Source organism: Pseudorca crassidens, chromosome 3 (genome assembly GCF_039906515.1).
Source record: "Pseudorca crassidens isolate mPseCra1 chromosome 3, mPseCra1.hap1, whole genome shotgun sequence".
Classification (NCBI taxonomy): domain Eukaryota; kingdom Metazoa; phylum Chordata; class Mammalia; order Artiodactyla; family Delphinidae; genus Pseudorca; species Pseudorca crassidens.
In genome coordinates this window covers 166,368,564-166,381,960 of record NC_090298.1, presented here as the reverse complement: position 1 = coordinate 166,381,960, position 13,397 = coordinate 166,368,564, and the positions used below count along the sequence as shown (strand labels likewise).

The following is a 13,397-nucleotide window of genomic DNA, read 5'->3' as shown; positions in this document are numbered from 1 at the left end:
CTCTTGGGATCGGTGAGTAACAGTGTCTTTTCAGTGGCAGTCACCTGCTGATCTGCTGGCCTTGGCGTAGCTGCATAATAAGAAGACCTACATTTAGAGACAGGGTGGAGACCAACCTGGGGACACCCAGCTTCCATCTCAAAGAGAAGAAGCCACAATGGATGGAGGTCCCCCAGCCCAGGACTCTGGGAGGCACTGCCCAAGGTCTGCTCCATTTGGGGGATGCAAACTGTCCTGCTGCCCCCAGCCCCACTGTCCCCTGCTCTGGATTCCAGGAAGCCAGAGGCAGGGTCCCCAACTCCCACCCTCTCTGGGCTTGGGTGCTCCAGAGGAGGGGCTGCAGCAGAGCCCCCAGGCTGCCCAGGCAGAGGGAGACAGAGGCCCAGAGGCAGGCAGAAGACGTGAAGTAACTTTAATCACCACCCTCAGGAGGGGGCAACAGTAGTATCTGAGCAGAGGGGCCAGCCCGGGAATGACCTAGGGCCAGCCCCACGGTTCTGGCTGTGGCACGTTCCCCGGATATCTGAGCAGGGGGGCCACCCCGGGAACGACCTAGGGCCAGCCCCACGGTTCTGGCTGCGGCACGTTCCCCATCCAGGCTCCTCGAGTCCAGGGGAGGGTCTGGACACTCCCAGCCTCCACGATCACATCTGCAGGAGCTCAGGTACTTGGCGCCACGTGGCCAGAAGAACCCAGGTCTGGGGGCTGGTGTGCCAACAGCCACGCGCAGGTCCCCATACCTGCCATACTCGGGACCGTGTGACGTGGCAGCAAGAAATCATCCTCAGAGAACTGAGGCCGTCCTCTCCGACTGCAGAGACCCCTTCACAGACACCAGCAGCCCCAGCGGGGACAGGCGTCCCTGGGCACAGAGCCGTGACCACATGAAGAGGATGGCGGCGGCCAGACCTACACTTAGCACCACTGTGGGGGACAGAAAGACAGGAGTGGGTGAGGGGAGGGGGTGGCAGGAGGCTCACACCCACCAAGCTCCTAACACACTGGAAAGGGGGTTCTGCAGCCTGCCGGCTCCCAGGAGCAGCTGCTCCAAGCCCCAGGGGTGGGAGGACCTGTTTATCTTACCAGCAGCTGCAATGATCCCATAGGCACTTCGGTTTCCAGACTGAACTGAGTCCCGGTCCCCGACAGAGGTGACTGTGGCATTCCTGAGGTAAGTGACACTCTCCAGGGTCACAGGGGTCCCCACGGACGTGGCACTCCCTTCTTGGAGGGTCTTGGTTCCTGCAATAAGACCAGGCATTCAGTAGCTGGGGAGCGGGCACCTGGGGCATGGGGGGATGAACAGATGTTTCTGGTGCCCAGGGGGGACCTTAGGGCTCACCCTCCATCCCAAATTCAGTGAGGTTGGTGAGCCCTGCTGCCCGAGTGCCCTCGTGCAGCCGCCATGGGAATACGGGCACAGGCAGACACACGTGTCCACGCTCCCAGCCTTGTCATACACTGGAAGGTGTCAGGCGTCCCTGTCTACCGACCCACCCTCCCCGCCCCCACAGGCACACACCACAGCCAAGCTCATCGCTGGAGTCGGAACAGTCCGGGTGGCCATCGCAGAGCCACGTGCGTGGGATACAGGAACCGCCCAGCGGGCAGCGCAGCTCTCCCTCCGGGCAGGGCTGGTGCCCGCAGTTGAGAACATTCTTGTTGATGCCATCAGGGCAGTCATCGATGCTGTCACAAGAGCAGGGGCTGCCAGTGGGTGGCTTGCACTGCCCATCCTGGGCACACGGCTCAGTACCTGGGGTACAAGGTGAGTCAGGTCTCAAACACCCAGCCAAGAGGGCCCAGGTACTCCCCACAGCCCAACCTCCTGCAAGCCCCGCCTTCCGAGAACAATCGACCCTATATATTTCGCCCATCCCAAAGGCTCCTCCCCCTGCTTCTGTTAGCTCCACCTTCCAAGGACTCGCCTCCCCGCAAGCCCTCCCTCCCGACCCCACTAACTCCGCCCCGCTGCAAACCCACCTCTCCCCAGACCTCCTTCTTTTCAGGCCCCGCCCACCCCAGAGTGCCCTGTCTGAAAGCCACATCCCTTCCACAAGCACCTCCTCCCTGTGGCCCCACCCCTTGCAAGCCCCGCCCCCAGGGCATGGCCACTCACTGCACTCCTCCTCGTCACTGCCATCAAGGCAGTCCTTGTCAACGTCGCAGCGCCAGGTGAGGGGCACGCATAGGCCATCACTCCTGCACTGGAAGTTGGTGGGCGGGCACGAGGCTGCGCTGGGGCCTGAGAGATGCACACAAGTGAGGCCTGGGAGGTCTGGACCCTCCTTTGGAAGCACAGTGTCACAGGCTGCGACCACCAGGAGACAGGCCAGGTCCCAGGAACTACATTGGTGGTCACCCTTTGCTAAGGATGCACTATGTGTGGGCCTTGGAGCTGAGCAGTTCACAGCCTCACCAAGAGCCCTACTGGGCAGATTCTACTCCCATGCCCATTCTACACAAGACACTTAGGAGAGGTAAGGCCTGAGGCTACAAGCTAGTGGCAGAGTCGGGGTTCGAACCCAGGTCTCACTGATCCCGGGGTCTTTACCCGGCTCCAAATGGCCAGATGGTCTCCCCAGGAGTCTCTCCAAGTTCCGTGGTTAAACAGACTGGGGGAGGAGCCATCTCTGAAGCTGGCCTGGCTCAGGCCCACCTGTCAGGGTCAGCAGGGCCCATTATGTCCCAGCTGCTCAGCAAAGGGGAAACTGAGGCCTTGGGTAGAGGACCTGCTTAGTCACTGTGGCTTGTCGACTCACCCACTAAACTCCTCCCAGATCTGACCACTTTCCCCATCCTGAATGTGCCACCACCTCTCCAGATTCCCCACCCCCATCTCCACTCAGACACCAGAGACCTCTCAGCACCACACCATTTGGTCACCCACCCTTGCCCCCCTTTGCTCAAAAACAGCCCTTGGTCAGAAATAGAGACACAGATGTAGAGAATAAACGTATGGACACCAAGGGGGGAAAGTGGCAGGGTGGTGGTGGTGGGACGAATTGGGATTGACATATATACACTAATATGTATAAAAGATAACTAATAAGAACCTGCTGTATAAAAAAATAAAATAAAATTCAAAAAAACCCAGAAACCCAGCCCTTGGTCCCATGACCCTCTCACAACCAAATTCTACAACCTCCATGTGGCCCGCAAGTCCTGAGCAGCCCTGAACCCTCCCTGGACCTCCCACTTTCCCCCTCTTCATCAAGCTCCCTCTGACGCGGCCACCTTGATGCTTCTGCAAGAGGTCTGGCCTCGTTTTCCCCCTCAGGGCTTTTGCCCATGCTGTTCCCTGGCCCAGTTTGCCCTCTCCTCCCTCCTCTCTGCACCTCGTGATTTCCTCCTCAGACTTCACAGTCTCAGCTTATTTCCTGGGATGGGCCTCAGGCCCCTCTCAGAGACCCCTGAAGCTCAGCCTCCCACTTAGAACAATGGCCCTTGAACTGGCACCCGCGTAGACTGGACACTTAGTGGTGGTCAGGGCAGTGACCTTTTGACTGTAAACCCGGGGCAGCGCCTAGTGATAAGTGGACACAGGTCACACAATGGTCCGGGCTGAGTCCAGCTGAGATGTGAGCCTTCCTGGACCCAGAGCAGGATGAACACAGAAGGGCCTGGAAGCGGGGCCATCAGGCGGGAGTCCAAGGGACAGAGGAAGGGAGTGGGCTTTATGGTTTCCTCCTGGGTGCAGCAGGGAGGGTGGCAGATACCTGGCTTGGCCCCAGCCTAGTCCCCCTCCATACAATCCTGGTCCTCTTGTCCCTTCCACCTTTACTCACGAGGGCCTGTGCCTCCAAGCCCCCACTCCCCACAGCCAGCCCCTCCGCAGGCCGGCCTCCAGGCCCAACTGTGCCTGTGGGCCACACAGTCCCTAAGCTCTGTGGAGCCAACTGCAGCTGACTTCCTTCCCTGCCCATGGGGATCTGGCAACCTAAAGCTTCCTCCCCAGGACTTGCCACTCTCCCTAGCAACCTCTGACCTCCTTCCCCGGCCTGCTGGAGCATGTGTCCTTCTGTAAAGTGGGTGGGCAGCAGAACAGAGTGGACCTGGCTTCACAGGGCTTTGGTTTGGAGCAACCAGTGGTTGCACCTCCCAGCCTCAGTTTCTCCACCTGTAAAAGGGGCACGCTAGGAGTCCCTACCACAGTGTGCTAAAGAGAAGAGACTGCTTGCGTGTAGAGTGTGGTACTTGGTTAACGTGAGTCCTGATCCTTGTAGGAACCAGGACCATTTAGCCTGAAAAGGCAGGGGCTTTGGGGTGAGATGGGGAACCAGATAAGACGGTGTGTGAACCTGAGTCACAGCTGAAAGTCAGGGGCACCTGTGAGCACAAAGAGGTCACTCTAACCTGCCCAGCTGCCTCTGGGTACCTCTGAGAGGGCCACCAACATCATTTAGGCCAAGGCAAACGTGTCCAAGGGCCTGGGGTCACAGGGAAGACCTTTTTTTCTCTAAGGCCGGAGAAGGAAGGTGCAGAGATTGGGAGGGCGGGAAACGGTCGCCGAGCAAACTCAGCCACATGGCCCTAGGCGCCAGGGTATGGAAGCCGCAGCTGCTGAAGGCGCCAGGAGACCAGCTCCGTAAGGTTGGAAGTCGGAGAAGCAGAGCCTGTAAAGAACTTTCCTGCTCACGCTGGAGTGAAGGGTCGCTTAGAGGTGACACCGGGGCTTGACAAAGCAAAGCGAGTGTAAGCAGGGCCGAAGCAGGGTAGTTAAAGGCTGGCAGAGCAACCCAGGCGGAGGGTCCCTCACTGGGGAAGGCTCATTCAAGGGCCTGGGTCCCCTAGATCCACGTGCAGGGGGGAGTGACCGGGACAGACGTGCGGCGCAGCCAACGGTAAGGCGCTGCTGGCGGGCAGGGGCGGAGCTAAGCTGCAGGCTTGGAGGGCGCCAGGGCTGTACGGAGCACACTCACCTGGGGCCTGGGTCAAGGACCATGCCGGGATCGAGGTCGGGGCGGCCTCCAGGCCCAGCCCGAAGCTGAGCAGTACCCGCAGCGCTAGGCCGAGGGCCGTAGCCCGCTGCGCTCGGGCCCCCGCCATCCAACCGCTCATCGCGCCACCCCTGCCTGACGCCGGCTCCGGCCAAGACCAGTCCCTGCCTCGCTCTGATCCACGTACGCGCGTGCGCAAAGATCCGGGGGGCGGGGCCCACGCCCCAGGCGGGTCCCGAGGCGGCCACGCGTTATGGGTACCGTAAATGTCCGAATGCGAGGGGACCCACTATTTGAGGCTCTTTCCCACTGTTCCCTGTGACAAGGTATATCGAAAGGTATTGGTCCTATTTGAAATTAGAAACTTCTGGAGGTGCAAACGAACTAGTACCGACAAGTCTTGTCAACTTACAATATTTAACATTCCACATGCACCAAATACTCCTGCCTAATTATCCTAATATGGCAGCCACTTCGCCCAGGCACGCCCTCCTCCTGCTTCTCTCGAGCGCCCGACTTATTTACTTTGGTTTATAGTCTGATTCCCCACCAGAACGTCAGGCCCAGGAGGACGGGAACGCTGTGTTGCTCATTGTATCCCCAGTGCCTGGAACTGAGCCTGACACATAGCAGGCTCTTAAATATTTGGTAAATAAATGAAGGAAATGTTGGTTCTTGGTTTTCATCCTGGGTCCTCTATCCCTTGCACCTGGATGTTCTCACCGATGCTCACTACCTCATTAACCCGCATAGGCTCCTCAAAGGGAGGCGGGTCTTATATTTTACTCTGGGAACAAGACAGCCTGGGCTTTCTCTTCTCACGCTCACCCAGTAGGCACATAAAATACAAACCTTCTGCAGGTTTTCTATCCAATTGGCTGCTGTGTTTTATCTACAGCTCTGCCCCTAGGAGAAGCAGCGCTACTTCAGCTGCTTCTCCTGCTTCCAGCAGGCCCCCCAGACAAGTCACTGTCCTCAGCGTTGTAACAGCTGTGCAAATTTCCCGTGAAGCAACACAAAAGCACAGAAAGGCCTCTATTTGCAGGTTGATGGCATCCTTATTCAAAAGTGTTAGAGATTATAGCTGCCTTTGGAGCGTATGTATATATATACATATATATAAATTTTTTCATAATCTCCAATTCCCAGGAGACATGGGGTAAGAGGCAAAGGTGCACTGGTGCAGAGGCAGTTGGAAAGGGCAGCAAATAGGACTGCCTGCGGCAGGGGAAGGGAGGGGAGGGGAGCGTCCCACACCACCTGTGAGGCTTGGCTTCTTGGTGAGGTTGGCACCTGGGGTCCAGGGAGAAAAACTGAAGAAATTGTGGATTCACCCAGCTGACAATATGTAGCGGCTGAGTGCAGACTCATCAGCGGCTAGGTTCAGGGCCATCTCTCAGTGAGCCTGAGAGTTCTTTGTCTCTTCACGCCTGTTCTTCTGTTGAGGGTAAAAGGGTTTGACAACAGCTATAACCACAGGCTTGCTCCGGGAAGGAACCAAGATCACAGATATAACGCATTTAGAACGGTACCTGGCACAGAGGAAGTGCTCAAGAGGTGTCAGACCTCTTTCTTACTGCAGTCCCTCGCCAAACTTCAAGTCTGGGTCATAAATCCTTTTTTCTTTTTTTTGGCTTATACGGTAAACGACAATTTATTTTCTCACGGTTCTGGAAACTGGGAAGTCGAAGACCGTGGTGCCAGCAGATTTGGTGTCTAGTGAGGGCCCGCATCCTCAGTGACAACCATCTTTTCACTGCTACCTCACTTGGCAGAAGGGGGCTGGGTCATAAAACTTTGTTCAGAAACTTTCAATGGCACATCTTGCCTGGGGTCTTTAAAAGCCCCAGCGTTACCCTCCTTGTGGCCTCTGCACACCCTGCCCAGCTCTCCTGATCTTTCTGTAGCTAATTCATCCTTTGTTCCAACCTCCCACCTCCTCCAGGAAGCCTTCCCAGCCTTTTCTTCTCATAAGCATTTAGCATTTGTACCACCCACTCTTGGGGCACTTATACCTCCTCCTGGGACTGTGACCCTTTTCCTGCCTTGCTCCAAGCTTCCAAAGGTGGGCCAGCCTCGACACTCTCCTGGCATACAGCTGATGTTCACCTACTGATGGGCTTTGGGGTTCTTCCACAGGGCAGCCACAACACTCCCCCAACTGAGGTCACCGCATGGCTCCCCTTCGCTCCTACAACCGAATCAAGGCCATTTCCTTTTCAGCTTTCACTCCCTGCTTATTCCTCCACAGAAAGAAGCCCCTTCCTTTCCTGGGCTGACTCCGCCTCGCGTCCCCCAGGCCCACACAGAAACGTTTCTGGCTCAGGGAGGCCTTTCCCCACTGGCCTAGGTGAGCCTTCCCTGTGAGCCACCTCACTGTCCTCTGCCGTCCCTGCTGAGCGGCAGGGTGGTCAAGGTCAGGCAGGGGCCGCAGTGGGAGCCTGCTGGTGAATGTCTGCACAAGCAATGGCTAGGAGAGCTCTCGGGAGACAAGGAAGCGAGCTGTTTTTGTTCCGCCGCACTGTCCTTTACAGTCAGTGCCCCCAAACACCCAGAGGTCCTGGAACCCGCTCTGACACTCTCAGAGTTAGAGCCAGGCCCTCGTGAAAGGGACGGTGACATCTCTGTGCCCAGTGACAGCACCGTCACCCTGGAGCTCGAAAACCACTATCCTCCCCTGCTCCTGGAGCGTTCATGGGATTAAGAGATTCGGCACCAACTTCAACCTGAAGTTCAAGTAAGCCTGTGTGTCCTTTCAAAAGTAAAAACAGAAGCGATTCTGGAGAGCTCAATATATATTTTTTATAAATTAGGTCACATTCTCCCCAGAGGGAATCCAAAGTCCAAGGAAGAGGAAGCACTCCAGTGGCCCTGAGGGCTTAGCCAGGCACCCTGGGGCACAGTGTCACAGGTAAGGCTGATCCCTGGACAGCTCCCACCTCTTTATGGGAGGAGCTGGCGTCACAGCCTTCTTCTCAGTGGCTGCTACAGCCGAGCTGGAAGATGAAAACAGACTTGAGTTAGGCCCAGGTTTCAGAGAACAGTGTGGAGGAAGCTGCGGGAGACCCCCCTGCCCCGGCAGGAACACATCTGCTGACACCATGGATCTGGAGGCCAGGGTGCAGGGTGTTTCAGAATGCCCAGAGCCCTCCAATGGGGTCCCCCAAAGGGTGAGCTGACAAGCCCCGAGCCCTGCATGAACCCCTGGTCGGCGTGCCTTGGCTCCTGGTCCCAGAACCAGCATGAATAGCTGGGCTCCTCCTCCAGCACCCCTTCCCACTCGCACCCCACTCCCGCTACCCCAGAACAGGACACTGGCAGAAGGGCCAAGGACCAGCACTGGGGGTCTGGGCAAACTGCTTTGAAATCATGCGTCTACTACCTGCCAGCTGTGTGACCCAGGCAGGGCACTTGGTCTCTCTGTGACTCAATTTCTTCTTCTGCAGCAGGGGCCATCACTGCCTAACTCATGGAGTTATCAGGAGGCAGATATGGCACTGACTCCATTCTTGAGCTTACAGACTTTAATTATGAGGATTAATCCTCAGAACGACTCTGCTATCGACAGAATGGGTCCCCACAAAATCCATATGTTGAAATCCTACGCCCCAATGTGATGATGTTACGGGGTGGAGCCTTTGGGAGGTGACTACATCATGAAGGTGAAGCCCTTATGAATGGGGTTAGTGCCCTTATAAGAGACCCTAGAGAGCCCTTACCCCTCCCAACATGTGAGGACATGGCAAAAAGATACCATCTGTGGGGACTTCCCTGGCGGTCCAGTATTAGGACTCAGCGCTTCCACTGCAAGGGGCATGGGTTCGATCCCTGGTTGGGGAACTAAGACCCCACATACTGCATGGTGTGGCAAAAAAAAAGGATACCATCTATAAACAAAGAAAGTGCCAGACACCGAATCTGCAGGAACCTTGGACTTGGACTCCCAGCTTCCAGAACCAAGAGAAACAATTTTCTATTGTTTTTAAGCCACCCAGTCTGTGGGATTCTGTCCCAGCAGAACTCTCTAAAGTAAATAACATTATTGTTCCTGGTTAATTAAGAGACAGTGCCTGATGCCAGGGACCAAAGTGGGTTTTGAGGGGCCTGAGGTTTATACAATTCTCTCTTTAAGAAGAATATAAAATTAGAAAAACAACAATCCCTGGGCTTCTTCCAAGGCCCTTGAAGGGCCCTTGAAGCTTCCTCTGCTTTTTGCAGGAAACCCACCCAGGGTGGGTGGGGATTCATGAGCTCTCAGATGAAAAGCCCCCGGCAGTACATTTCCTGCCACAGTTGACGCTCAACAGACTTGGGACCTTGAAAAGCACAAGCAGGAGAGAGGGCTGGTCGCAGGAGGGGTGTTGAGGCATCCTCACCTCTCTGCTGGCTTCCCTGACGCCAGCACCTTCTGTGAGGACATGACGATCGAGGGCGGCGTGGCTTCCCGGCGGCCATCACGTGTATAGTAGTAATTGTTGGAAAGTTTGTGGCTGGGGCCCACGGGGAGCTTGGGAGGAGGCTGAGTTCTGAGGAGAAAGAACATGGGCACTGAAACAAAAATGACAAGTCGTTCTCACTGAGTGGCTGTGCTAGAACATGGGCCCATCACCTCAGTCACGAGGCTTGGGGTCGGCAGCCCCTTGGATGTGCTGCAGGCCAGGGGTATCCCTTGATACACTGCCATGACCATATGCCTGGGGAGGGTCCAATGCCCAGAAGCAGGTGGGAGCCCCTGCATTGGATGTGAAGGTGCTGGAAGGCCAGGCCTGGGTCTGCCCCACCACAGGTCCCCGACCTGCCCCAAACGTGGCAGGTATGGAGGACCCTTTCATGAGGGAGGCCTGTTCCCACCTCTCCATGGCCCAGAGCTTGGCAGCTGGCCTCATTTCCACCACAGGTCCTTGGGAAATGAAGAGGCTGGGGCCTGGGGCTCTGCCCATCACCTACCAAGTAATCGTGGTCAGCAAACGCTTGGGAAACAACCCCAGACTTGGCCCATTCTGAGGGGTTTTGTCCCCAAAGGCCAGGCTGCAGAACCTCTGGGTTTCCAGTTCTCTCAGGAACTCTCTGAAGAACTCTACTGGGTTCAAGCCTTATTACTCAAAGAGCATTTTGTCCTCTGGGGTCTCTGCTGCCACCTCGTGGTCGCTGCCACCAGAGGGGGAGTGAACAGAGCTCTGTCCTCGCTTGACTAAACCCTGGGGTCAATATACAAAGTTTGAGGCCTGAAAACTAATCGCTAACCTCGCTAACAAAAGACACTAACAAAAAACAAAATCACTAACAAAAGATGTGCTTCCCTGGAAACCATTGCAGAGACAGACGGAGGGTAGAAAAGATAGAAAAATCATAAACAGATCGGGTTCTCATTCATCTTTTTTGTTTGTTTGTTTATTTATTTGTCTGCGTTGGGTCTTCTTTGCTGTGTACAGGCTTTCTCTAGTTGTGGTGAGCAGGGGCTACTCTTCATTGCAGGGCGCGGACTTCTCATCGCGGTGACTTCTCTTGTGGCGGAGCACGGGCTCTAGGTGCGCAGGCTTCAATAGTTGCGGTGCACAGGCTTAGTTGCTCCGCGGCATGTGGGATCTTCCCGGAGCAGGGCTTGAACCCGTGTCCCCTGCATTGGCAGGAGGATTCTTAACTACTGCGCCACCAGGGAAGTCCCTCATCTGGGTTTTTAACCAACTTTTTTCTGATAACCATTTTGCCAGGACTTAAGTTTTTCTTAAAACAAGTGATAGTCATTGTACCAAGGAGAAAAAAAGAAATACAGATAAAAACAAAGTTTAAAAACTTAATATTAAAAGCAATATCCTAATTCCCTGGCAGTCCAGGGGTTAGGACTCGGTGCTTTCACTGCTATGGCCCGGGTTCGATCCTGGTCAGGGAACTAAGATCCCACAAGCTGTGCGGCACGGCCAAAAAAAATTTTTTTAATAAATAAAAAATAAATTAGGGACTTCCCTGGTAGCGCAATGGTTAAGAATCCACCTGCCCATGCAGGGGACACGGGTTCGAGCCCTGATCTGGGAGGATCCCACATGCTGCGGAGCAACTAAGCCCGTGTGCCATAACCACTGAGCCTGAGTGCCACAGCTACTGAAGCCCGAGCGCCTAGAGCCCGTGCTCTGCAACAAGAGAAGCCATCACAATGAGAAGCCTGCACACCGCAACAAAGAGTGGCCCCTGCTCGCCGCAACTAGAGAAAGCCCGCGCACAGCAACGAAGACCCAATGCAGCCAAAAATAAATAAATATATTTTTTAAAAATTAAAAAAAAATAAAATAGGACTTCCCGGTGCCGCAGTGGTTAAGAATCTGCCTGCCAATGCAGGGGACACGGGTTTGAGCCCTGGTCCAGGAAGATCCCAACATGCTACAGAGCAACGAAGCCCATGTGCTGCAACTACGGAGCCTGAGCTCTAGAGCCCGTGAGCCACAGCTACTGAAGCCCGTGCGCCTAAAGCCCATGCTCCGCAACAAGAGAAGCCACCGCAATGAGAAGCCCACGCACTGCAAAGAAGAGTAGCCCCCGCTCGCCGCAACTAGAGAAAGCCCGCGCACAGCAATGAAGACTCAACGCAGCCAAAAATAAATAAATAAATAAATTTTAAAAAATAATTAAAATAAAATAAATAAAGGCAATATCCTGTGTTGAAGTTAGAATCTGCTTAACCCCTGGAGTGCAGAGATGACCCTCTGTTGGCCAGGGACCAACAGAAAACGAGCACACAAAGGATAAAAAGAACCAGCGCCCAACGGAAAGGCCTAAATGAATCACTAGGGGGCGCCATTACCCTTTAAAAAAAAAGTTGAAAATTTTACAAAACTGTTTCCTCAACTGTATCAACTACCCTGGATGGAAAAGCAATTTAAAACTTTTGATATTTGGAATCAGTCACAACATGCAGGCATTCACACAGACTTGGTTATTTTAACGTTATTGTTCTTCTTTTCATGGTAACCCTCCATGGCTGCCTTACCTTTGCCTGTCACTCATATATATATCGCTATTCCCCATTCCTCAGAGTGTTTCAGCCACACTAGCCTCCTTCCTACTTCTAGCTCTGTCGGGCTGCACAGCCTTGGCACTTACTGCTGCCTCTGCCCAGAATGTTTTAATAACTATCCTTTGACATTTCAGGTGACTCAAATGTCAATCCCTGAGGCCTTTCCTGATTACCTGATCTGAGGTAGGCACCCTCCAGCTTATTCACTTTGTTTTGTCTTCAGAGCATTCTAGAACAATGTTTTTTACTTGCTGTGTTTATTTCCCTACTATGTTACGTTTCTCCCTCCTCCCCAGGACATGAGCTCCACGAAAGGAATGAGAATTTTTTTTGTTAGCACTGGTATCCCAGACGGCTGAGGACACAGCAGGGGTTTGTAAAAGTCAAGTAATTTTTGGACTCAAATGAGTTTGAAATCAAGACACTTCTGGGTTCAAATCCCAGCTGTTACTTGCTGGCTTCTGAGTGATTTTAAGCAAATGATTTAGTCTCTCCGAGCCTCAAATATTTTCATGTGTAGCTTGGGGATGATAACACTAACAGGGTCACACTTAGGACTGCAAATCACACTGAGGATTCCCACTCATAATTCAAGCCCCATCTGGTTGTTCCACGAGCACCACTCTCAGACATAGTCCAGCAAGATTAAAGGCAAACCTCTGCCTCCACTAGAGGCGGCTAGAGGCAGGATTTCGGCCCAGTGTTTCAGGGGTCTAAAAGAACAGGAGTTTTGTTTTTGATAGAAGGACAGGATTGCAGTCCGGGCAGCGAGCGGGGCTTGCTCACCGCTTGGAGATCTCCTGGTAACGCAGCTGCAGCTTCGCCTGCAAGTCTTGCTGTGGGAGAAAGAGAGGAAGGAGGTCAGCCCGCAGGGCACCCCAGAAGAGAAGGCCAGCGAACGTGGGGCAGTCCAGGGCTGGACAAATGAAAGGAAGGCGGGAGATGGGCATTTGGCGACAAGGATTATGGGCCCTGGAGGTGAACAGGAAAGCTGGACGCCGGGGCCACAAGATCCAAAGTTAAGAAGGACTAGGTAAATCCCAGGCCTGAGTGGGACCCCAGCCAAGAGCGGGCCAAGGGCTGGAGGTGGAGGTGGGCGTGCCCTGGGCTGGAAAGGTCAAGAGCTGGAGGCTCCGGGCTGAGAGCGGGGTCCCGGCTTATAAGGGGAATCTCGGCACCACTGGCCTCTGCCCCAAAGGTGCAGGAGGGGGGTGAGTAACAGGAGCGTGTCCGGGGCGCACGGAGCCCACAGCCCCACCCTCCCCAGTGCAGCCCTTCCCGCCCCACGCACCCCGGACGCCCAGTTCCGCAGCCGCTGGATGAAACGAGTAGCAGACGCCATCTTTCAACCCTGCGCTGAAGGGCGCCGGTGACGTCTCTACCAGGGCTGCTGGGAACATGGAGTATGTTCTCGCGAGAACGGGAGTGGGCGGGGCTAGGACGCCTTA

The 13,397-nt window shown here is 54.8% G+C and overlaps 3 protein-coding genes across 14 annotated transcripts in view; 1 reads left to right on the top strand and 2 right to left on the bottom strand.

Annotated features, from left to right (window-relative positions):
• Window positions 1-13,397, top strand: part of HNRNPM (heterogeneous nuclear ribonucleoprotein M) — a 186,808-nt gene that overhangs the window by 28,746 nt on the left and 144,665 nt on the right. The window lies entirely within an intron of this gene.
• On the bottom strand, window positions 646-5,781 carry CD320 (CD320 molecule). The gene is made up of 5 exons (XM_067733889.1): window positions 4,923-5,781; window positions 2,120-2,245; window positions 1,523-1,756; window positions 1,084-1,242; window positions 646-924 (listed from the first exon to the last, which is right to left on the bottom strand). The coding sequence occupies exons 1-5, from the start codon at window positions 5,059-5,061 to the stop codon at window positions 785-787; spliced, it is 798 nt and encodes a 265-aa protein (XP_067589990.1). The 5' UTR covers window positions 5,062-5,781; the 3' UTR covers window positions 646-784.
• NDUFA7 (NADH:ubiquinone oxidoreductase subunit A7) lies at window positions 7,718-13,382 on the bottom strand. The gene is made up of 4 exons (XM_067733893.1): window positions 13,241-13,382; window positions 12,736-12,785; window positions 9,317-9,466; window positions 7,718-7,936 (listed from the first exon to the last, which is right to left on the bottom strand). The coding sequence occupies exons 1-4, from the start codon at window positions 13,289-13,291 to the stop codon at window positions 7,846-7,848; spliced, it is 342 nt and encodes a 113-aa protein (XP_067589994.1). The 5' UTR covers window positions 13,292-13,382; the 3' UTR covers window positions 7,718-7,845.

What these genes read in the sequence shown, in the direction of transcription:
- NDUFA7 (XM_067733893.1), bottom strand. Translation starts at nt 13,291, where the DNA reads ATGGCGTCTGCTACTCGTTTCATCCAGCGGCTGCGGAACTGGGCGTCC. An exon ending in TGCGGAACTGGGCGTCCGGG is followed by an intron (nt 12,786 to 13,240) that starts GTGCGTGGGGCG and finishes TTTCTCCCACAG; the next exon opens with CAAGACTTGCAGGCGAAGCT. An exon ending in TCAGGGAAGCCAGCAGAGAG is followed by an intron (nt 7,937 to 9,316) that starts GTGAGGATGCCT and finishes TTCATCTTCCAG; the next exon opens with CTCGGCTGTAGCAGCCACTG.
- CD320 (XM_067733889.1), bottom strand. Translation starts at nt 5,061, where the DNA reads ATGAGCGGTTGGATGGCGGGGGCCCGAGCGCAGCGGGCTACGGCCCTC. An exon ending in GTCCTTGACCCAGGCCCCAG is followed by an intron (nt 2,246 to 4,922) that starts GTGAGTGTGCTC and finishes TGCATCTCTCAG; the next exon opens with GCCCCAGCGCAGCCTCGTGC. An exon ending in TGGGATCATTGCAGCTGCTG is followed by an intron (nt 925 to 1,083) that starts GTAAGATAAACA and finishes TGTCCCCCACAG; the next exon opens with TGGTGCTAAGTGTAGGTCTG.